This window comes from Brachionichthys hirsutus, chromosome 16, assembly GCF_040956055.1.
Source record: "Brachionichthys hirsutus isolate HB-005 chromosome 16, CSIRO-AGI_Bhir_v1, whole genome shotgun sequence".
Lineage (NCBI taxonomy): Eukaryota > Metazoa > Chordata > Actinopteri > Lophiiformes > Brachionichthyidae > Brachionichthys > Brachionichthys hirsutus.
In genome coordinates this window covers 3,901,344-3,924,150 of record NC_090912.1, presented here as the reverse complement: position 1 = coordinate 3,924,150, position 22,807 = coordinate 3,901,344, and the positions used below count along the sequence as shown (strand labels likewise).

Here is a 22,807-nt window from a genome sequence, read left to right as displayed (position 1 = left end):
AAACCACAGTTACTCTTAAAGATACTCGCCTTTCCTCATTTCTTTTTCTATGAATAGCATTTCGTCTCTCGGTGATGTCATTTCTTATCCAATTTAGCCTCGAAGAACTAGCTTGCTAGGCTATCTACTTTGCTAGCCTGCTAGCGGTAGGTCTTTGCAAGATTTTTTGCACAGAAGCACTTTTATGTCCTATGTGATTTCCGAGGTGAGTATTCAACACACGCCGCGTATGTTTTAATACAATCTGCTTCTTGTGTGCGGATTAGAATTCTCATTTGACACATTTGCGGAACCAGTAACACTCGGTTTCAATTTTAATCGCGCCTGCCTCGCTACGCAGCCTAATGCTAAAGAAACGCCACTGAAGTTCGTCGTTTAATTGGGGCTCCGTCCACCGTTATAAGAGACGAGCCGTCTCGTTCGCGGTCTGTTTTCACCGACTTGGTTGTCGCGTAGGGGAAGTTACGACATGCAAGTGTAAAATTGCGGGTGGGTAAATGAATTGCGCCATGTCTTAAAATCAGCGGCATGTTGTTAGATAATGCGGCGCGCTTGTTCTGTTTGCAGTCAAGTGCGTAGATGTTAACTCGGAGCCCCCGCTGTTTAAAGTCGGCTACAATTAGCTAGTTTCTGCGCCGATTTCTCCGCGGTTACTGTGTCCGGCCTAATTACGTGCCTTTGGGGTTGTGTGTCGCTAAACGCGTTTGTAAACATTTGCGGTACACGGTTAGCTTTCATTGGCGCAGTGTGAAATGGTTCTAATTGAATGTAGCCGAGTTTGCAGAGACGCTAGGCCTAGTTGTGTGTGTACCTTTACAGATGTATGCTATTTAGGATTTACTATTTACTTTCCCATCGTTGGACCACATTTGCTCCCCCTAATGCTCCTGTAGTATGTTTAGTTTTGAACAAGTAGGTTTACTTTTGGTACGCGTAAGGAGTACCCAGGAACCTACCCGACGTATCAAGTCATGTATATTATTCATATCAAGTAAATGTTCTGTTGATCCCGCTTGCAGTTCAATCTGCTCTGCAAAGCAGTCGACTTCGGGCCTGTTCAAACATGTTTGAAGTCCCTTGTTTATTTTGCCAACCTGTGTTGTCTGATGGTTGGAATTGCAATTGTTTGCTGGTTAATGAATTATGCAGCGTGAGGCTAAGCTACCGGAGGCTTCCTGACCCTGGTTAGCATTACAGTCCTAACAACGTTGACACTGCAGGAAAACAGTTTGACTGCAAACTAATGGAGCGCCTTAATTTTGAATCAAAAGGCTTCAGGTGTTTCTGAATAGTGTCTACTTTTGTTCGCTTCAATAACGTGACATAAATGTGTAAATAATTGAAAATGCATATTTCCTTGAACAGACTGGATAATCAGGCAAGGGAATAGTAGTTCATGGAAGACAAGAAAAAGAAGAAAGAAGACAAAAGGAAAAAGGAAGCCTCTCAGAAGGTGAAATGTCTCCAGAGATTTACAGTTGACTGTGGCAGTAAATATTCATAATATTTCTCCGTGTCACTACCACTTGACGTGTGTTAGAGCATTGGGAAGTGTTTTTTTTAAAAAAACCATGACTGCTCTGCTAGTAATTTCTCAGTTTCAGTGGAGATGCTTTTCTTGCTGTCATATTTAATGTTCTCTTTTTATCTGACTAACTTTCGCTCTCTTTTTCAGGTGTCGGAGCAGAAAATCAAAGGTATGTTTTTTCCCTATTTTATTTGTCATCACATTTTTTAACTAGAGAAGCGCTCGGAGCGCAGACCTCTGCTAAGCAGCTCATTCCCATCGTAATTGGATTTACACCGTCCACATGGTGAACTGGAGCATCACCAAAAGGTTATAAAGTGTTCTTGGTATCTTTATACACCAACTATGAAAAGTAAATCAGAGTTTATTTTTCACAGATTTTCAATGTTAAAATGTAATCATTTTTTCCTGACCTCGTCCTGGATCTGATCCAGATAATATTCGGTGTTAATATGGAGGTCCCCGCCCTGCAAGACTGTTTCAAATTCCATAAATAGCGGTCAATAATTAACCGAGATATTGAACACATTTTGAAGCTCCATTGGACGCAATGTCAACGAAAATTCCAAAGTGATCCATAATCTCTTCTGGATCGTCACCAAAATCTAGTAATCTGTTCCTGGTAACATTCCCAAGACTTCCTGAAAATCATCAAGATCGATCCGTAACGTTTTGAATTACCCTGCAAACGTACAAACTAACACCGGTGATTACATAACCCCCACCTCGGCGGAGGTAATTATTAGCTGTACTAGTGATACTATTGAGATGATGAACTCAAACTCTGCTCTTATAATATCTTCTTATAAAAACATTATTTTAGTAATTCACAGCCTTCATTATTTGTACGTTTCAGTGCCAGAATCAGCCAAGCCGTCTTGTTCCCAGCCATTAAACACCCCAGGTTCAGTGTTCCCCAGCCCTGGCCCTGTTACCCCCTCATCCCCCAGTCCTAGTGCAGCCGGCGCTTCTGCACAAGTTCCTCCTGGTGGTGGGAACAATGCAAAGCAGCGGACTGCTGTGGCCAACGGACAGCCCTCCTCCTCCTCCTCCTCCTCTTCTGGAAGCCAGACCTCCCAGCAGCAGCGATACATGTCCAGAGAGGTTCCGCCAAGATTTCGCTGCCAGCAGGACCATAAAGTGCTACTGAAGCGGGGCCAGCCACCACTGTCCTCCATGCTGATGGGGGGTGGAGGGGGGGAAGTGGGTGCTGGAGGGGTTGGAGGAGGCACGGGTTGGGTTGCTACCCCACTTCATTCTACACAGGGAGCAGAAAACCCTAATGCAAACACAGCTGGAGGCACAGGTGGGTTCTGAGTCATAGTTAAAAACAATATGAGTGCTGTTAATGCTGACACTAAATGAGCTGTTTAATTTGTATCCATATAGAGTCCAATATGGGTTCATCCTCTGCTTCACCCCCCAACTCCTCATCATCCTCATTATGTGTCGCTGCTCTGTCATCTTCAAATACTACTACTTCAACTTATGCAAATTCCACGTGGGGAGCAGGCTCTGGCAGCCTGTCTACTTCTCAGGACAGCGGAAAGATGATTGTGGATGGGACTGACATGGGGGACTGGCCAAGCATCCTGGATGGGGCCAGATTGAAATCTGATGGAACTGGAGGTAGGGAGCAGGAGCACGACTGCTCCAGTAACATCAATAGCAGTGCCTCATGGAATGAGAAAAACATCCAGCAGAAAGGTGGAACGACAACAGCAGCAGCAGTAGGAGGAGGAGCAGGGAACATGGACAATCCTTCTTCACCTTGTTCTTCTCCTCTTTCCTCCAATTCCTCACCTAATGAATGTGTACAGTCAAGTGGTGCGTGGGGCTCTTCCACTTCGTGTCGGGTGGAGGAAGGCCCAGGATCAGCAGCATTTTACAATTCCAAAGTATCCCATCTTCTTCCTGGGGCTCAGGAGAGCCTTGGCAGCAGTAATGTCCCTGGTGCCAATTTCGACCCCAACATGAACCCCTCTGCCTGGCCTGCCCTGGTGCAGACGGGGACATCAATTTCAGCTGGCGATGTCCGTCCACTACATTCGTCCGTAACTTCAGCGTCCTCATTTTCTGGCAACAACACCCTCCTCTCCTCTATGTCATCTGTGAATCAAACTGGTCTCCATCCGCGGTACACCGAGGCAGCTGTGGGAGGAATGCGTGGAGAACAGCAGCAGCACTTGGGAAGCCTAGGGCTGGAGGCAGATTCTGGCAAGGAAGCCAGGGGAGCACGACCAAATCAAGAAGGCGGTGATGAAAGAGTCTCTGTAGTTGCTCGTGCTGAAGAAGGGAGTAGTAATCTGTCTGGTTCTTCCACTTCCTCCTCTGCTGCCTCTTCTTCTTGGGCCATGCCTCCGGTTACCTCTGACCTCAGTGCAGGTGCCTCACGGGCAGATGGATGGGGTGGAGGTGGGCCTGTAGCTCAGGGCCAGGAAGGGAGTGTGTGGGGCTTTGGTAGCCAGGCAGATAAGTCAGGGTGGGGCAGGGGCAATGATGGTGGCTCAAATACCCCAGTGGTATCTCAGGGAGCGTGGGAAGGAGGCAGGTCAGAAGCAGAGTGGGTTGGCACAGCAGGAGGTTCAAGTTTGAGTAACTTAGCAATAGGAGCTGGAAGAGGTGGCGATGGGAGCAGTAACAGCAGCAGTAGTGGGGGCAGCGTGGGCGTTGGTAGCAGTGTGTTACAGCACTCCGCTTCACCAAAGTTTGCGTCTATGATAAAAGCATGGGACAATCAGACGGGGGTAGAAAGTGGGGACAGTGTCGTTGAGAGCTGGAGTGAGCAAGATGATTGCAGTGGAGGTGGGGCCCCCTCATCCTCCAGCGGAGGAGGTTCCATAGCTGAAAGCTTTGAAGGAGGGAGCAATGGCAGACAGCAGCAGGAGGCAGCCCCATCCACAAGTCAAAATTCCCTCAAGACCGCTGATGCTGACGTGGCCTTACTCGGCATGCTTGATCGATCAGACCTGGACCCAAGAGTTCTGTCTAACACGGGCTGGGGCCAGACCCAGGTCCGCCAGAATGTGGCTTGGGACCTGGATACCGCAAGGGGTGGTGGAAATAGAAATGAAAGAAGCAAGTCATCTTCCTCTGGATTTTCATCAGCAACCATGAACACTAGCAATAGTCATGGTCCAGGGTGCAACAGTTCAGTAAGTACTGAAATATCCGCTGGCAGTCAGATGACAAGTCTGAGCTCTGGTCCTGCCACGGTGAGGGCTGACTGGGATCGTGGTCCTGCACAATCCACTGGTGGTCCTCACATGCCTGGTAGAACAGGAGCACCAAAAGAAGATGTACAAGGCAAGGCAGCGACAGGCTGGGGCGATCCGCCACCTGAACAACAGGGAAAAGGGTGGGGGGGTGCTGAAGAACAACAATGGGGGGATTGTAGAGGTAGAGGAGGTAACTGGAGGGACTGTGGAGAACAGGGTAGTGGGTGGGCAGATGGTCCCGAGGATAAACGGAGTAGAAAAGGATGGAAGGGGACTGGAAGAGGAGAAGCGGGTGGTTGGGGAGGAGACTGGGGACATAGAGACTCAATACCTGGGGGTGGGAGGGGGGATGGACGAGGCCGAGGGGGAAGCAACTCTGATGAGGGATCGTCCTGGGGTAATTTGGAAGAAGGCGGATCCCGACATGGAGGGTGGGGAGGAGGAGGAGGAGGAGGAGGAGGAGATGTGGGTGGAGGCAAATCTCAAGACTGGGGGAATACCAAGCCCCACCCAACAGCAGCACAGATACCAAACAGCCAAGTGGCTCCACCTAAAGCCCCAAATCAACAGCCGCACCAATCACAGGGCCAGCATCCACAAGCAGGTCCCATGCAAGGAGGGTGGAACAGTCGGCCCAATGCCGGGGGTGGAGGGCCACCATCCAAGAATCAGAACCAAAGTTCAGGCTGGAATTCTGGCCCGATCCCCCAAATCTCTGGGGGTGGAGGAGACTCCCTAGAGCCCAGTGGCTGGGAAGAGCCCTCCCCTCAGTCCATGAGTCGCAAAGTGGAAATTGATGATGGCACTTCAGTGTGGGAAGACCCAACCCGCTACAACAACAACAACAAGAATGTGAATTTGTGGGACAAGAAGAGTGCGACACCCGACCAGAGCCATGGGCAAAAGGGCCCAACAATCGTACAACAAGTATCCAGAAGGCAGCAGACGATGCAGCACAGCAGGGATACAAACCCTGGCAATACTGGAGTTGGTAAGCACAATGTGCACGCTGACACCGTTTTGTGTGGGTAGTAGCTATTTCAATTAAGTTTATTAATATCCTTGATTCTATATAAAAGGAATATTGTGCTCAAGTCAGCCTCACTCGCTCTTGCTGTCAAAATTGCATTCTGAAGGACGATGTTCGGTCTTCGTGTTTCATCAATCTCCAGGTCCCAGTATGTGGGGGGGAGGCGCACAATCTGTCGATAACGGTACAGCTACTTGGACCCAAGCGCCAGAGGCAGCAACAGGCTGGGGTGACCCAGAGGAGCCTGGCAAAGCATCTGGTTGGGGCAACCCTTTGCCTAACCCTGGTAAGTGGGGGGGGGGGGGGTTCCCAGCAGAAAATATAGAGGAAAATGCCTGGCAACATGAACATAACCAGCCACTTCGATTTCGCCGCAGGCACCAAGTCAATGGAAAGCTGGGGCGGGAAGGGAGAAGGCTCCGTTGCGGTGTCGCGTCATCCCAGCTGGGATGAGGAAGATGACTGCGGTGGAGGCGTCTGGAACAGCACTGGCTCCCAGGGTGGTAGCGCCTCTTTTAACTCTGGAGGCTGGGGTCAGACTCATGGGGGCAAGAGAGGCAACATCAAGGTAAAGAAATGATGTTTTGAGGGTACACAAACAAGTTTACATGTTCATTTGGACATCATAAGTCAACAGTTTTTTAGTGACTTTTTATTTTTATTTTAACTGTCTCTCCTAAAGAGTGGAGCAGGGGACAGCTGGATGAATCCAGTTTCACGTCAGTTTTCCAACATGGGGATTCTGGTAAGTTATTTTCCTAAAAACAAGTTTTTGCTCAACTAAGTTTCTTCTTCTTACTATTCTTTTTTTTGTCTTAACTGTCGTTGTTTTGACTAAAGGTTGCTAATCGCAGTTTGCACACTGTCCATGTGGGAAACCGTTTCAATGCTCTGATAGATTATGAATAAGGTCTGCTCATGTTCTGTGAAAAAGTTTTAAGTCGCTGATTTGTTGTTTTTTTAGGGTGACGACCCAAGTATCGACAAAAAGATGGGAGACAAGAGAGGAATGAATGACTATAATGGGGATCTAAGGAGGGGAGGAAGAGGTGGAGGTGGTTACCGGATACCTAGTTCCAAAGACATGGGTCCTGTTGACATGGGGCCGTATGGTGAAAAGGTACGAGTCTGTTTTTGTTTTTTGTCTGTCGTGTCACAGGCTTTGAATTTTCCGTGTTGCTATCTATTGTATTTTTTTTGTCTTCAATAGCTCCTACATCTTTAGTCTTTGTCAAACATGAGCTGCGCTAACTTAAGGATGTTAAAAATTCTGTATTATCCATTCTGTAAAGGATGAACTTGATGAGATTCTCTTTGTTTGCTTTCCATTGTGCTCCAGATGGGTGGTCACGGCGTGCTTGTTGGCAGTGGCGGGGGGGTACCGCCTCCTCGAGGGATGCACCAACAGGGCATGCATCCAATGAATCCCTCCCAGGGGTTACGTGCACAAGTGCCTCATCAGTTCCTGTCTGCTCAGGTCTGTTTTTTTGTCTGTCTCGAGTCTTGCCGATGCTGGCGTTACACAATGCGCGTGATTTTTCAGGACTAACTGAATGCTGCACTTGTATTCCTTCAGCCTTAGAGAATGATGAATGGGGTATCCTTGTTTTTCCATTTATTCAGTCGTCTGCAGCCATTCTTAAAGGTTCTCTTGCGTCATGCAGGTGCCGGGTCCTATGCTGAAGCAGATGCCCTCTCCTGCTAGTAGCATGGTTGGCGGCGTTGGAAGTGTCGGAGGGGTCGGTGGTGTTACTGGAGGAGCGTTCCCTTCTCAGATTTCCCCACAGCAGCTAGCTATGCTCAGCAACATTTATCCCCATGTGCAGCAATTCCATTTGGTGTGTGACTGAATGTTACAATGTTTATTGGATGGATTTGATTTATCTAATTGAAATAAATATTTCATTGTTGTTTGTTTTCTTTGTCTGTCTTCATGTTTCTCTGTAACTATCTCTGTAAGTACCTTATAACATAATCACGCTGTGTTTATGAGCACCAACCTACATGACCTACGCATTCTTTGACTCACTTTGTTTCCTCACCAACCCTTAGGCTTGTCAGCTTCTGTTAAAACAACAGCAGCAGCAACAACAACAGCAGCAGCAACAACAGCAGTTTTTGCAGAACCAGCGCAAGTTTCCACCGCCTCTGAGGCAGCAGCCAGACCCACAGCAGGTGAGGATGATGATGCGCTACATTGCAAAACTTTAACTATTGCCTGTCTTTTGTTGCGTCTCCTCAAAACTATTTAGAAGTTGTTGTTTTTATTTTGGGTTATTCAGTCACAATGTTGCCAAGAACAGCAGACATTCATACTCTGATACAATCTGTTGCTCAATGTGGCAGCAGTGAACTCTATCATGCAAACTAGAGCATTTAAAGTAGTAAGTGTTTATTCATCAAGACAATTTGTGACCAGAAACTTTATTGACCTTTTTTCTGATGATCTGTTTCCTTGCGGCTCTCAGCTTGCAAGGATTATGGCTATTCTGCAGCAGCAGAGACAGCATCAGCAGGGTGGCGTTTCAGGAGGCGGTGGCTCCAAACTTTCCCCCTCTCACCTGGGGGGAGGCCTGTCCAAACAGTCTATAGACCCTCTTCCGCATCCTGGGATCGGAGGACCCTTATCAGACCTTCATGCCAAAACACAAGGGATGTACACTGGTGAGTCCAGGAAGCGAAGCACAAAAGAACAGATACGAGAACAAATACTGATACCTGAGAAAGAAAAGTGGCTCAAATAGTTTACTTTATTGGCTACAAACAGTTGACTGTTTACCTAGCAGGTCTCATGAGAACTTCTGGAGCTCCTCAATGCAAAAACCTTTGGAGCAAATGTTTGTCTTGCAATCAGTTTCTTTTATTTTCTTCTCAGCAATTTTATGTGACATAATTTACTTCTAATCCTGTGAATAATGGGGAATTTCTTGCATAAACAAAACCCACAAACTGTGCAGTTGCAACGTACTGCGTACTCAATTTAATGCTATAATTGAATTATGAATAACGTATTACATAACCATTGTCATCTTTGATTGTTAACACAAACTCCAGGTGAAATGGTTTTGGAGTTTTGTGCTCCGCCAATGGCTTTATATAACTGACTGATAAAGAGCAATTGGCCCATAAGTGTTAATCTGCTTGTCAGGGCTTGCCCCTGGTGGTAATCTATCAGGACTGGAGCTCAATTCCATGATGGGAGGGATGAAAGACACAGGAGGACAGCAGTCTCGCTTTAAATGGATGATGGAGGGACACTCTCCAGCTCCATCTCCCCCTGACCCAACCCTTCACAAAAATGGTACACATCTCTTGCAATGCTGCTTCTTCAAAGGCATAATTCACACCTCCTAGGCTGTTCTCAGGCTTGAATGAACCACTTCTGATGAGAGATTTTAGGTGTATGTTATGTTGGACATGATTGCTCTCATTTTGTCATCCTTTTCTTCAAGGCCCTTTACCCAGTTCTGTGAAGGTGAGAGGAGGATCCCCTTACTCTCAGTATGACGTGCTCGGTGGCGATGGTTTGGGGATTCCTCAAGGCTCCGCCGACAACTGGCACCGGACCCCTGGAAGTAAAACGGGGAACAAACCCACGACATCTAGTTGGCCACCAGGTGAGTATGTATTTCTCTGCTATATGTTAATAAAGTGCTGTCTCTAATGGGATAGAAAACACTAGACCGTTGTTAAACTGTCTTTCATTGTGCATGCGTCAGATAGTTTAAACACAGGCACAACCACTAACTTTTAGTTAGTCTTTGATTTAAAAATCTTCATGGTTATGTAGTATAATGAGTAATCGGGTTTTTATTTCTTCTGGGGTGACAGAGTTCCAGCCTGGTGTTCCATGGAAGGGAATCCAGAGCAGTGGAGACCCCGAGTCTGACCCCTACCCCGGGAGTGTTCTTGGATCACCAGGACCCCCGAGCCTCAACGACTCTGACCACCAGTTACTGCGAGACAACATAGGTATTTGCATAATTACAAACGATTTGTTGTGCATATTATTGGCTTTTAGATTGGCACTTAAAATATAACTTAAGTATTCAAAAAAGCATGAAATCGTTGATGACCTAATTTCCGGTTTGATTCCGTATGAAAGCAAAGCATTAAATACTTAGATTTAGTATTTGTAAAAGCATTTATAGCTTGTGCCCCATCATGCCATTTATTGATGGTAATTAATAGTGCAAAGGTTTGAAAGTATTTGCTGCTGGATCTATCTGCAGTTCAGCTGTACTTTGGTTACCTTGTCTGGTTTATGACTGAATTTGTTGCTTTCAGATAACCTGTTTAATGTTTTATAGGGCCAAACCCCTCCCTCAACACCTCGCTGCCTTCACCTGGTGCCTGGCCCTACAGTGCCTCAGACAGCCCCCTCAGCAATGCACATACCACAGGTACATGTTTCACAGACTCCCCAGAGAAGTTGTACGGCCTGGTGGCAAGTGACTGTTGCTGATCTTTTACTTTTTTGATGCGGGCTTGGTGCAGACCTAGATCAAACTCTTTCTTTCTTCATTTTCAGAATACTTAAAAAGTAAAGCAATGAGTTTATCTCCCAATTTATGACTCTTGGATGTCGTTTAAATTAAGAATTGTTTTTCTCCTCTGTGCACGAATCTGTCTTTTTGATCCACAACGCATTAACATCCTAAAAAACCAAATTTTCCTGAAGTTCCTGGCTCAGCGTAGGCCCAGCATTCAGAAATAATGCCATGCATGTTTTTTGTTCTGCATTTTCATTTTTAAGTCTTGTGTCTAGTCTACTCACGCTATTTACTTTCTATTCTGTTAGTATAATTGTGTTTGCACTGTATTTTAAGTAACATCCTGTTTGCACACGTTTTGAACCATGCACAGGTTAGGCCGTTAATTCAAAGACGCCACAAGAGCTGCACTGTCTGCTCCGATCCCATTTCTGTGGTCTGTTTGTTAAAACTTATGCCCCCCCCCCTTTTCACCCACCTCCTTATTTCCTCTTCAGTAAAGTACTCTGAGTACAAACCCAGCTGGCCCCCTGAGCCCATTGGACAAAACAAATTATGGAAAACAAATCGCAACAGCTCACAACTGCCACGCCCTCCTCCTGGTCTAACCAATCAGAAGCAAGCCTCACACTCCCCTTGGAGTACTGGAGCCCCACGGTTAGCCCGGGGCTGGGGAGGAGGCGGAATTAATCAAGAATCAAGATTTGGGCCAGGTACTGTTGCAGCTAAAGGAGTTCAAATATTTCATTTGTGAATTTACGATTACCGGTACTGCATAACGTGTAGCATAAAATATTGACTGATATGATTCAGATCCCACTTCAGTATCAAGAAACTTGACGCAAAAGTTGTGTTTAGGTAAATGAAACAATCTTTAGAGTATTATCTTTGACATCTCTGCAAGTTATTTCATTTTTCCCTTCTGATGATCGTGTCTCCTTTTTTCTTTGAAGGCTCTGCCTGGAATGATGGTGTTGCCCCTAGAGGTAGCTGCTGGTTGCTGCTAAGCAACCTGACCCCTCAGGTAAGGTGTGAGTGAAAAAATTATATTACCTGTAATGATCCATGACTCAACTCTAATTGGGTTATAAAGCTGGATCAACCATTTAATCAGTTGGTGTTAGCACAACACCCAAGACATTTCTGTATGCAAAGCAAAGCTTTTGAAATGGTTAGTGAAGATAAACTATTAGACTTCTGCTCTTGTAGATTGATGGCTCCACACTGAAGACGATCTGCATGCAGCATGGCCCCCTGCTGACTTTTCACCTTGGCCTGACTCAGGGCAGTGCTCTGATTCGCTACAGCAGCCGGCAGGAAGCAGCCAAGGCCCAGGGTGCACTGCACATGTAGGCTAATCTGTAACTCCAATAATACGCGTATACTTGACATTAAACGTGCTATTGTTGGTCTAAAAAGGCGTTGTTTGTGTCTTCCTCGCAGGTGCGTTCTGGGAAACACCACAATCCTAGCAGAGTTAATGAGTGAGGAAGAAGTTGCTCGCTATTTTGCACATTCCCAGGCTGGAGGGACAGAGGGGACCAGCTCAGGAGGAGGAGGAGCAGCAGCTGGTGGGGCACAGGGTTCATCTGGGACAGGCACAGCTCTGGCCAGCAGTGGAGGTAGCTCCCCAGGGAATGAACGAACGCCAGCTGGCACAACTTCAGGGGGAAATGGTGGAGGTGCTGGGGACAGTGGCGCAGCAGTCATAGGTAGTTCGAGGTCCTCCGGCTCTGCCTGGCAGAGTCTTGATGGTACAGGAAGTTCTTCGGAAACCTCTTCGATCCAAGGACCTGGGCTGGGGATATTTTCCCAATGGAGCCCTAACGGGGCAGGGGAGGGTGGAGTTGCTGTTGGAGTGGAGTCTGGAAGGTCTGGGCTCTGGAGTGGCATGACTGCGGGATACTCCAGCAACAGCCTTTGGGGTTCACCGCAAATGGAAGAAAGGCACCAAATGGACAGTCCTGCTGCTTTGTTGCCTGGCGACCTGCTTGGTGGAGGAAGTGATTCAATCTGAGTCCCCTCCACCGATGCGCATAGGTTCGGGACACACTGATACAACATACACTGGGATACATGTGTACTTATTATAGCACACACACTTACAAACACATCGTATGCATATTGATAAACACACACACACTTACATAATGCATACATATACTTGGTATGCGTATTAATGTGCACACTCAAAGCAGAAATGTGAGACATGCTTACACACATTCTCGTGGCCAGACTTAAGCTATTATATAAACAAATGCAGGGACTGTTAGATGTGTATACAGCCTTTTTCAACAGATGAAGATTTCAACTGCTTAGACTTGAAACCTGACAGAATGAAAAGTCAGTTGGTCTGAAAGACTTTACTGGATTGCAATGTGCTTAGTAAATAGGACTTTTCAGCAGATTTACATACACATGCACACACCAAATACAGACATGCCTTCAGACAGACGGGCACTGTAAACAGCATTACCTTCATCGTATAAGAGAACTTAAAACTACTACATGAGGTTTAAAGTGCAGTTTGCATCTGCATCTCCTTAAAAAAAAAATGGAGACTGAATATAAAGACATGCAAGCAGCTCTGAATTAAAACAGAACTGTATCTTACTGTGTATGTTGTTTTTCCGTTTGTTTATATGTATGGTTTTAATTTTTGAAAATATTGAAAAGAGAAAAGAAAAAAAAAGTCATTGTTCTGTTCTCAAAATGCTGACCTACTCTTGTATCCCACACACTCTGTTATTCTCTTGAACATGTTTGTTACTGTTGCAGTGATAAATGTTAAATTGCTGGCAGTTTTAGACTATGTTGCATTTCTCCGTGTGTTTGTACTGTGCACAGTATCATACACACTATATGGATATGAGTGAGTGAAACTGAGACCAAGTGGATTAAACCACCAGTTGTGTTTGCGTGAGATTGTGAGGCTGATATGTGGGTTACCGCCTGTCCTAATTTGGGCAAGGCTGCTTACTATACAGAAGGTCTATACAAATATGTTCGAGTGCATTTTGGTAAACTGCTGACTGTGTGGTTGATAATATTGGCACTAATGCTTTTCTCTCATTTGAAGATTTTTTTTTTTTAAGCAGACGTCTTTTTTTATTGTCTGACCTGCAATAATAAAAACATTTTAATTATTCAAGGAGCTGAAGGCATTTGCGTTGTGAAAAATGGACATGCCAAATCTTATCAAACTGTGTGGAATGGGAGGGAGGGGTGGGGCGGGTTGTTTACAGATGCAAACTAAGGGTTACCGTACATTTTTAATGTTCTGTTGTGTATCCGTTTTAAATTAAGACAGGCTTTAACACTCCTGTTCAGTGTTTTCGTTATAAGATTTTACAAAGTTAAAATTTATTTAAAGAAATGAGAACAAGATTAATAAAGATGAAAGTATTGGCTTCTAAATCTTTCCTTGTGAGTTTCTTTTAATGCTTTTTGTGTGCTACTTAAAAAAAACAAAACTAATCTCTACATAGTGAAGTAACTGGAAAGTCGTGTTTGATGCATGTTGCGGTGAATATGAAGAATGACGTCAAGCGATGGCTGGAGAGCTGCCCAGACACCCACAGAGTGCTCACCCAGCGTGTGCACCTGCAGCCATCATGTCATTATCCACAAACCAATCCTATTTATCACCCACGTCATCACGCAGTAAGCCAGCGCTGCATGAAATTTACCCTCTTACACCCTGACGGGTTTTTATTGTGCCAAGTTGATGCAATGTTACCAACAAAGATGGCTATTGAGCACAAACATTTTCAGAACAATTCTTACATTTCTGCAAAAATCCTGAACTTGGTAGGGCATCAGGGACTCGAGTAATGATATTGCTTTAAAAATCTTTAGTGCGTCCAGTGCGTGTTTGATTTGATGCATCGCCTGTGATGCAGCAAATTATAAATGTTATATGTATTTGAAAAAAAGGAATGTGCCTCAATTGAGTAATTTGGACAATTTTAAATGATTTAAAACAAACAATGCATCACATGATCACCATTTTCCATTTCAACAAAGTGGCCTTTCATTTATCCATATATATATATATTATTTTTTTGCGAACTGTACTGTGACTCATGAGCAACAGAAGCGGAAGAACGGGTACATCGGAGGAACGAGCAGCTGGGTGTGACGTCTTCCTGACAGCTACAGAATGACGTCATCGACATTGTGAGCGGTCACGTTGTTAAGTAACGAGGGGAGGAGACGGGAACAGCCGCTCGTGCTGCCTGCTGGAGCACCTATGGGACTATCAACATAGAGTTCTACCGACGTCAGATCTCAGAGCTGGGGTGGGGGGGGGGATGAGAGCCACCAGAATCAGCTACAATCCTCCTCTGTCTAGGCCCCTGTCCGACTGACAACCATCGGATCAGAACCTCCACCGAACCAGCTCTCGGACGAACCTAATATCGGGTGAGTAGTGGTTCGGGAAACCAGAGAAACCAGCGGGGAAAAGGGGCCTGATTCGGCCGAATCAGAGTCTAGTATTCACGGCTTACAGGAGAGGGGGGAGGGGGCTAGTAGTAGGGATGCTATCTAAACAGGCTAGCTGAAAGCATTGATGGGTGCGGTTAGAACTATTATAACGTTGTAAAACATGATGGAGTGTAATACTGTATATTAAACTACAGGATATCTTTTATTCCGTGGTGCAGCACCGGTTTACTATGACGTTAGCGCGTTTCTGCGAGCCTTATGACGCTAGCTTACACTTAGCGGCTAACGCTTAAATGCCGCAGAAAGGCTGTCGGAACACATCTTTAAGGAAAGCTTTTGAGAGTTTTCCCCATTTGGCTTTTTGTAAACGTCAAAGCTGTTTCTGGAAATACTTGGAATGAAATACTTGTAGGCAGTATTTTGTCCTTTTATTGATCACAACTGATTTAATCAGATTACCACCAGGACAGAGAGCACTGTTAAAATGGCATCTTAAATTAGCTGTAAATCTGAGTTGTTGATTTTGTAATTATGTTATATTTTGCAAGTAGTAGTATTTCTGCTTGTGGTGGTTTGTATTTAGTACGGGAGCTGTGTGGCGCGACAGCTGCGTGAGTATGAGAGGTGCTACAGAGCTGTTTCTCATGTGAATTAGCTCTTTGACACTTGTTTTCTGTCTGAAAGAGTGCAAAATGATCTTTGCTCACTATATCTAGCGTTACAATGTCAAGTCTCACTTGTGATTAAAGTTATTACAGGCATGTAAAGATTGTTTAACCACATCACTGCCCCTACACCAGATAATTAATCAGTTTAATATGCAGCCTTTGTGATTGATGTTGCTCCCTGAATCGGGTCCCAAGCTGCAGCGCGTGAGAACATGCACTTTGTGGAATGAAACCGAACCATTTATTAATCCAAATGCCTCCACAATATCCGCTATGAATGACAGACGGTCGTATCGTTGGCTACACTTAACAAGGACTAGACACCGATTTGAAATGAAGGAGCAGCAATTCACATTGTTTTGTGTTTTAAATCCTTTAACAAGGTTCAAAGATGAAAAGCTGTTATCACTCTACAAGGAATTTTGCAACGGATCTGGTGACGGGGGCACTGTCTTGAACTTTAACCTCTAGGTTTTGTTATGTTGTGATAAGGTTAGGATGATGACGGAGCAAATCAATCGGACATGGTTGAGCTGGCGTGACCGGAAAAATGCAGTCGTACGAAAATGCTTTTGTGTCGTTTCGGAGTCGTCATGAGACCATTTTGTTTGTTAAAAGTTGTTTAACAATGCAGTGGTGCTACCTTGAACAGAGAATCCACTGTTGCATCGGTCACAGGATTGTTTCCAAATGGTGGTGAAGTAAATCTGATGACCGATGCTCTCCGCTCGTACTTTCTCTGCGGCGCGTTGCTTTCTGAAGTTCATTGCACAGAACTGTCTGTAGGCCTCGACACGGAAAAAGCCAGCCTGGGCTCTGTGTCCGCTCATGCCTTCCTTCCCTTCCCTTGGCTTTGCTATTACAAAACAGTGGATAGCTTAATCTGGCTATGCGGCGGCTACACAATGTGGGGTAGCGAGGGAGAGCACTAAATGAATAATGATTTCTCTTGAGCATCGTGTGTAGGTCCGCTCAGAATTCACTTCGGTTTCACTCGATGCTTTTTGAAACTGGTTTAGCCCTCGTTTTGTAGTTCTTTCTCTTCCCTTCTCTTCCCTTCCCTGCTTTTGTTGATCTCTCTTGCACCACCTCCCCCTTTCAGTCCTAATCGTGTATCTCTGGAGGCCAGACTGCTCGGGCTACATTCTAACGCAAACACGTGGTCAGTTCAGTTTGTTTGTGACCGACGGATCGTCATGTGAGCAGCTGGGCTGACTCTAAAGCGCGCCATCCCTCTTTCTACCAATAGGGATAGTAAACAGTCTTGTGTTGTATGAATTAGTTATGTACTGTCTAACATTTCAGAGTTACTTGTGTTGCACAGATGAGCTAGCCTGTTGTTGTGTCTTCCTTTCTCATGCTATTCCCCGTATTCTGACTGCAGTGACGACTCGCGACCATGGAGCTGAGAGTAGGGAACAAGTACCGGCTTGGGCGGAAGATAGGGAGCGGTTCCTTCGGTGACATTTATCTCGGTAAGTGTTGACACACTTTGTATTGAATTTGCAGCTTGCACACAACTTTTCATGCGTCTCCTCTGTTAAGGTTCTTTTCACACGTCATGCACAGACTCTGTATTCCTACTATACCATCAATAACCCTCCCCCCCCCCCCCTGCAAGCGGCGCTGCAGGTCCAGAGCGGGCCTGCAGTCCCACATGAGAGAGCCCGTCGCTGAAGGCTGTCAGCCTGACCATAGTATAGTTGTGTATCGCCAGATACCGGTGCAATATCCAATGTTCTTAGAGCGTCGGTTGTATTTTTGTGAATCTCCTCAGGTGCCAACATTGCCACTGGTGAGGAGGTAGCCATCAAGCTGGAATGTGTGAAGACCAAACACCCACAGTTGCACATTGAAAGCAAGTTCTACAAGATGATGCAGGGCGGAGGTAAGCAGCGAGTAGAACTTCTGGCACGCTTGATTTAATTTTTTTGTCGCTTTATGTAAATACCTATTTAAATCGGAAGGGAAGATAATGAGTTTTAGGTGTGACGATAATCGTTGGGGGTGAGGAGCAAAATGTTATGCCTACTGTGTGTGTGTGTGTGTGTGTGTTTTAGTGGGTATTCCATCAATAAAGTGGTGTGGTGCAGAGGGAGACTACAACGTGATGGTGATGGAGTTGCTTGGTCCCAGTCTGGAGGACCTTTTCAACTTCTGCTCCCGGAAGTTCAGCTTAAAGACGGTCCTCCTTTTGGCAGACCAGATGGTATGACACGCAAAGTCAAATTGTGTAATTGAAATCCTGGTACGTGACGAGGGTCTGTTTACGTGTAGAAAGCGGAGACTTGTTTATTACCTCACTAAGCTTTTTGCACGACACCGCTCGATTTATGTTTGTTAGTGTGTGCTCTCTTCATGTTCATTGCAAATGATGGCCCAAAGGCTTTTTTAGAGACTCTGGCCGTCTGCTCTCCTCTTGTGCATCCAGTGTAAAAATCCAGGCCGAGATGTTTAATTCCGTTCACTCGCTCGCTCAAAGCAAATGCGTCTCACTTTTTGTCGTAACTGCATCCAAGTTGCTGTGTCAACCCTTCATAGGGTTGTTTGTCTCTGTACATGTAGCTTTGAGATCATCAGTTATTTGTATCCTGTTGCCCTTTTTTTCCCCCTCGGTTTGCACCCACGATTACTCAGAATGTGAGGATGTGATCTAAATTGTCTATCGATTATTTTAATCCTTTTGCCTGATCACTTACCGACCCTGTCCCCTATTTCTTCCTTAGATCAGTCGCATTGAGTACATCCACTCAAAGAACTTCATCCATCGGGACGTCAAGCCCGACAACTTCCTCATGGGGCTCGGCAAGAAGGGTAACCTGGTGTACATCATTGACTTTGGCTTGGCCAAAAAGTACCGCGATGCCCGCACACACCAGCACATTCCTTACAGGGAGAACAAGAACCTGACTGGCACGGCACGCTATGCCTCCATCAACACGCATCTCGGAATTGGTGAGCTCTGAGCCTGTACGCCACCCTGATTTATGAACCAGATTGTTATGTGCAGCGTTGGATTAGAGCATCATTAAACAGCATTGCTGTCGGTCTCTCACCTCTTGAGCCTGCTGTTTCCACACACTTTATCAGGCAGTTTTTTTAATGGCCTACACGATGATGCTTTGACGATGACACCCATGAAGCTGCCACTTTTAGCTTTAACACCCGGTGTCACCTTCCCGTTTCATCTTGGACATGCCTCCTCCTTGCAGTGTTTTAAAATACTTTTCTGTACATGACATGAAATGTCGCTGAATAATTGCAGCCTAAACATGTTGTTCCTCTGTGTTTTTTTTTTTTCTTTTTTTGTGAGACTAAGAATTATTCTAAATTAAAACGTGAAGGAAAACACTTTATTTGAACAGCCCAATAGGCTGTCTGCATTTTGTGTCTGCATTTTTCTTTGCAAAATCAAATATTTACTGTATAAACTGAAAAAAATCTTTAGGATTTAGCATTCCTGTGAATCACGAAACTAATATTTAATTTCATAACAGCTGTTTGTGTGAAGGTCTGGCACCTGTGAACGGGTATTCCAGCCCAGGATGGTTAAACAACATTCCACAGCTCCTCTGCATTTCTTTGTTTTGTCGAGGAAACAACATTTTTAATGTCACCCCACAAGTTTTCTATGAGATTAAGGTTATATTGGTGTATTTAAAGACTATAAATAGGACCCGGGTGAATGAACTCTTGTCATACCATCAAGCAAACATCTATGTTTTCTCACATTTAATGTCCGCAGAGCAATCCAGACGTGACGACCTGGAGTCTCTCGGCTATGTCCTCATGTACTTCAACCTGGGGTCTCTCCCCTGGCAGGGCCTCAAAGCCGCTACCAAGCGGCAGAAGTACGAACGAATCAGTGAAAAGAAAATGTCCACACCCATCGAAGTTCTTTGCAAAGGATACCCTTGTAAGTAATGTCTCCATTGGGGGTACAGACATTTCTCAAATGACCTGCAACGGCAGTGTTTGGTTTTCTCTGTATGGGACTGAAATATAACACTTGTGTTCTGTAATTCCTGTAGCTAAAAGTCAACAATAAATCAATGACTTGATGCTGTTCCTAACGAGTTTCTCCTTATCGCTGTTTCTATTTATTCTCCTGCAGCCGAGTTCTCGACATACCTGAATTTTTGTCGTTCGCTCCGTTTCGATGACAAGCCCGACTACTCTTACTTACGACAGCTCTTCAGGAATCTTTTCCACCGCCAGGGTTTCTCCTACGACTACGTCTTCGATTGGAACATGCTCAAATTTGTGAGTTTCCATTTCAAATTTTCTAAATGATGCATTTGCCTGCGTTATTGTCCAAAAATCTTACAGTCAGACAGCTGACACGATAATATAGGTAATTTATAGATGCTTTTGCTACTGGAAAGGCTACTGGAATGACTTGTCGTTCTCTCAGGGTGCCAGCCGAACAGCTGAGGATGGGGATCGAGAGAGGAGGACCGGCGATGAGAGGGATGAAAGGATTGGAGGGGCTCCCAGGGGCTCTGCATCACGGGGTCTGCCACCTGGTCCCAACCCTGGAGCTGCCAACAGGGTCAGGAATGGGCAAGAGCAGGCAATCTCAAACCCTGCCTCGCGCGTCCAACAGGCTGGTGGGTGTGCCGCTAAATTGGCTTTGGCTAATCTTGCTAAATCATGCCATGTCTCGTAATAGTGGTGTAATAATATGCTGCCCCTGTAATATATTTATACATATTTTCAGGGAACACTTCGCCTCGAGCAATTTCTCGTGCGGAGAGGGAGAGGAAGGTGAGCATGCGGCTCCATCGTGGCGCTCCCGCCAACGTATCCTCCTCTGACCTCACAGCCCGTCACGACCAGTCCAGAATTTCCACATCACAGGTGAGAAAACACTCAAATCAACACATCTTTTCGGGCGACTTGCACTAACGGCAGCTGACTCCATCTCCTTTCGTTTTTGCAGGTCAGCGTGCCATTTGAGCACATTGGAAAGTAGAATTATTTGGCTCTATGTGCACAGCAGACTGACAGGTGAGGTCTAACTGGTTCAAATGGTGATGGGAGAAATGCACTAATTTACAGATGCATTGTCCGACCAAATGACCAGGACTCCATTTGTTGTTCCAGGGCTTCAAGGTATATTCATCGCTCCAGGATATTTTCACTTTATTTTTACCTTGTCTTATTTAAAAAAAAAAAAAAGATGATTGCCGATGGACACATGGATCTCTGGGAAAGGACCTTAAATATTTTAAGGATCCAAGGAAGCACATAACAGTATTCAATGCACTCCCTCTTGAACCTTTCTTGATGGATCTGCGGACCACCACTACAACAGTACAGCAAATAAATGACAGATGTACACCATTGTTACCCCATGGTTAGTAATATCTGCCCCACTCCTGAAAACATGCTCTCAGTACACCTTCTGTCTGAAAAATGTGAAGAATTGTTGGCGACAAAGAAGCAAAAAGCTTTCAGTTCTTTGTCTAAGGTCAACTTTGTGTCTAATGTAGGCTTAGTAATGACTTACGTTAGTTTTTTAAACACTGCAAAAACTACTTTTTAGTAAATAACTTTTCAATTGGAGCTTCAGGCTTTCACTTTTTTAGTTGAGAGATAAAGCAGCTGCAAGATGACGGCATTGGGAGCGGTAGGTGAGACGTTGGCGGAGAAAAAGAAGTAACTTTGAAGGGGGTAAGCGAGTGATGTTTTAGCGCAATCTTTTTTTGGTGTCGTATGAATTGTTGCTTGCTTGTCCTTTGCCCTTCATCCTTGTGGTGAGGTACTCGCCCTCAAAATTCTGCCATCAAAACCCTCCAGAACCTGTTTATTATTTTGCCTGTTTTTGACTTGGGTGTTCTACTTTGATTTCGTTGTTTGGTAAGGTGAAGAATAACCATAGATATTGCAAAGACACACAGTCTTGAGGGAACTCTCCTCAGGAAAATCTCAGTGTATTTGATGGAAGACCATAGCTGCCCATTTTGGCTAAGAAATAATGGTTGCAATTTTTATGATAGTTCTTAATGTTACCTTTTTCATTTTTGTTAATCGAGGTTATTGGGGAGGGGATTGGCTTTTTTAGAGGGCAGGACATCCAAGTACTTTCTTTTTTTTTCCCCTTTGAGGTAAACTTCACTGTAAATATGTTTTTTTATTTTGATGTAAAGCCAAAATGTGGTTATTTGTTTTAAGATGTAAAGTAGAAAAATGCATACTAATGCCATAGGTTAGGGCTGGGTGCAGAGTTTAGGTTGATTTGACAGCTGTAGGCTTTCAAGTCCTAAATTGTGGATTGGCTGCTGTTACTTTGCCAGCTGGGTCATCGAACATTGTGTTTGTGTTCTTACATCAAGGATTATACGGCATCTCCCTGTGTTATAAACACAATTCATTGTTTTTTCTTTGTATGCAGATTATTTTTTTTTATTTTTTTTTAAATCTCCATTGTATATAATTTGTTATGATTTTATTTGTCAGAAATAACTTTCACTCCTTCAATTTGATTTCATGTCATCTTTATCTTATGAGAAGTGGCTCTTTGTCTTTCTGTGTTTCTGTTATGCCTCATACATTTTCCATCCCATGCCTGATGTAGTGCTTTCATTATTACATCTGCAAAAACTATGTCCTAGTAGTTTGTCACCTTTAGATTTTACCTTCCCAAACCTCGATGATGTCATTCAACTGAAAACGACTGATGCAATTGCAGTGATGTGTAAATAGCAGTGTACTGTATATGTAATTAACATTGTAGCGGCCACCATGACCCAGTGGTAATGTAACTGTTGATTTGAGAATGGTAGGAGAGTCAGGTGATGGGAATTTCACTTTCTGTATTGTGTACTGATAACTTGTACAGTTCTTTAACACGCTTTATTTACAACAGTATTTGTGTATATTTTATGAAGTAATAAAAATGAATAACGTTGCTCACAACTTGTTCTTTTTCCGCTCTCCCTTCATCTTTATTCTAAAGAGCATCTGACATAACCCTTTCAAGTGAGAGGTCCCAATCCATCATGTTCAAGACGAAGCTGCTGCGCATGCGCACTGGGGAGAGTTTAGCTAGCATCTGCTGCTAGCGGCAACCCTGCAGGACCGCTGGGGAGGAGGAAATAACGGTGTTGGGTTCATTGGGAAATGGCGAGATTAAACAACCCGTTTACGCACTTGCGTTGTCGTGTGATGGTTGAGGGTGGCTCGTCTTAAAATATCCTAATTTTTTTGCCTTGTTATTGAAAGCTAGCTTCGTGCTTGGAAGGGACTGGCTAATCTAATGCTAGCTTATAGCAGCACGTAGCGCCGTAAACGAGACTCGATTCAAAGTGAGGCGATTTGACGAGGTTCGAACAATGATGCAATGATAGCATAACAACCGGGCTGACTATCAGGTGGTTTATTTATTTTTTACTGTGCAGTGGACTCCAGATGAGCTA

General features: G+C 44.8%; 2 protein-coding genes across 2 annotated transcripts; both read left to right on the top strand.

Moving 5' to 3' along the window:
* The first annotated feature begins 76 nt into the window (after window positions 1-76).
* Window positions 77-13,646, top strand: LOC137905165 (trinucleotide repeat-containing gene 6B protein-like). Its single transcript, XM_068749372.1, has 21 exons — window positions 77-205; window positions 1,366-1,453; window positions 1,676-1,697; window positions 2,385-2,834; window positions 2,918-5,737; window positions 5,919-6,062; window positions 6,154-6,344; window positions 6,459-6,521; window positions 6,741-6,896; window positions 7,116-7,253; window positions 7,441-7,614; window positions 7,829-7,951; window positions 8,245-8,440; window positions 8,925-9,077; window positions 9,229-9,393; window positions 9,608-9,748; window positions 10,087-10,179; window positions 10,767-10,982; window positions 11,223-11,293; window positions 11,479-11,618; window positions 11,713-13,646. The coding sequence occupies exons 2-21, from the start codon at window positions 1,397-1,399 to the stop codon at window positions 12,284-12,286; spliced, it is 6,087 nt and encodes a 2,028-aa protein (XP_068605473.1). The 5' UTR covers window positions 77-205; window positions 1,366-1,396; the 3' UTR covers window positions 12,287-13,646.
* A 907-nt stretch (window positions 13,647-14,553) lies between these two features.
* Window positions 14,554-20,687, top strand: LOC137906150 (casein kinase I). Its single transcript, XM_068750458.1, has 11 exons — window positions 14,554-14,694; window positions 16,771-16,861; window positions 17,164-17,274; window positions 17,447-17,595; window positions 18,113-18,341; window positions 19,132-19,302; window positions 19,501-19,649; window positions 19,801-19,996; window positions 20,107-20,246; window positions 20,329-20,396; window positions 20,493-20,687. Exons 2-10 carry the CDS (start codon window positions 16,786-16,788, stop codon window positions 20,359-20,361), a joined length of 1,254 nt encoding a protein of 417 aa, XP_068606559.1. The 5' UTR covers window positions 14,554-14,694; window positions 16,771-16,785; the 3' UTR covers window positions 20,362-20,396; window positions 20,493-20,687.
* The last annotated feature ends 2,120 nt before the right edge of the window (window positions 20,688-22,807 follow it).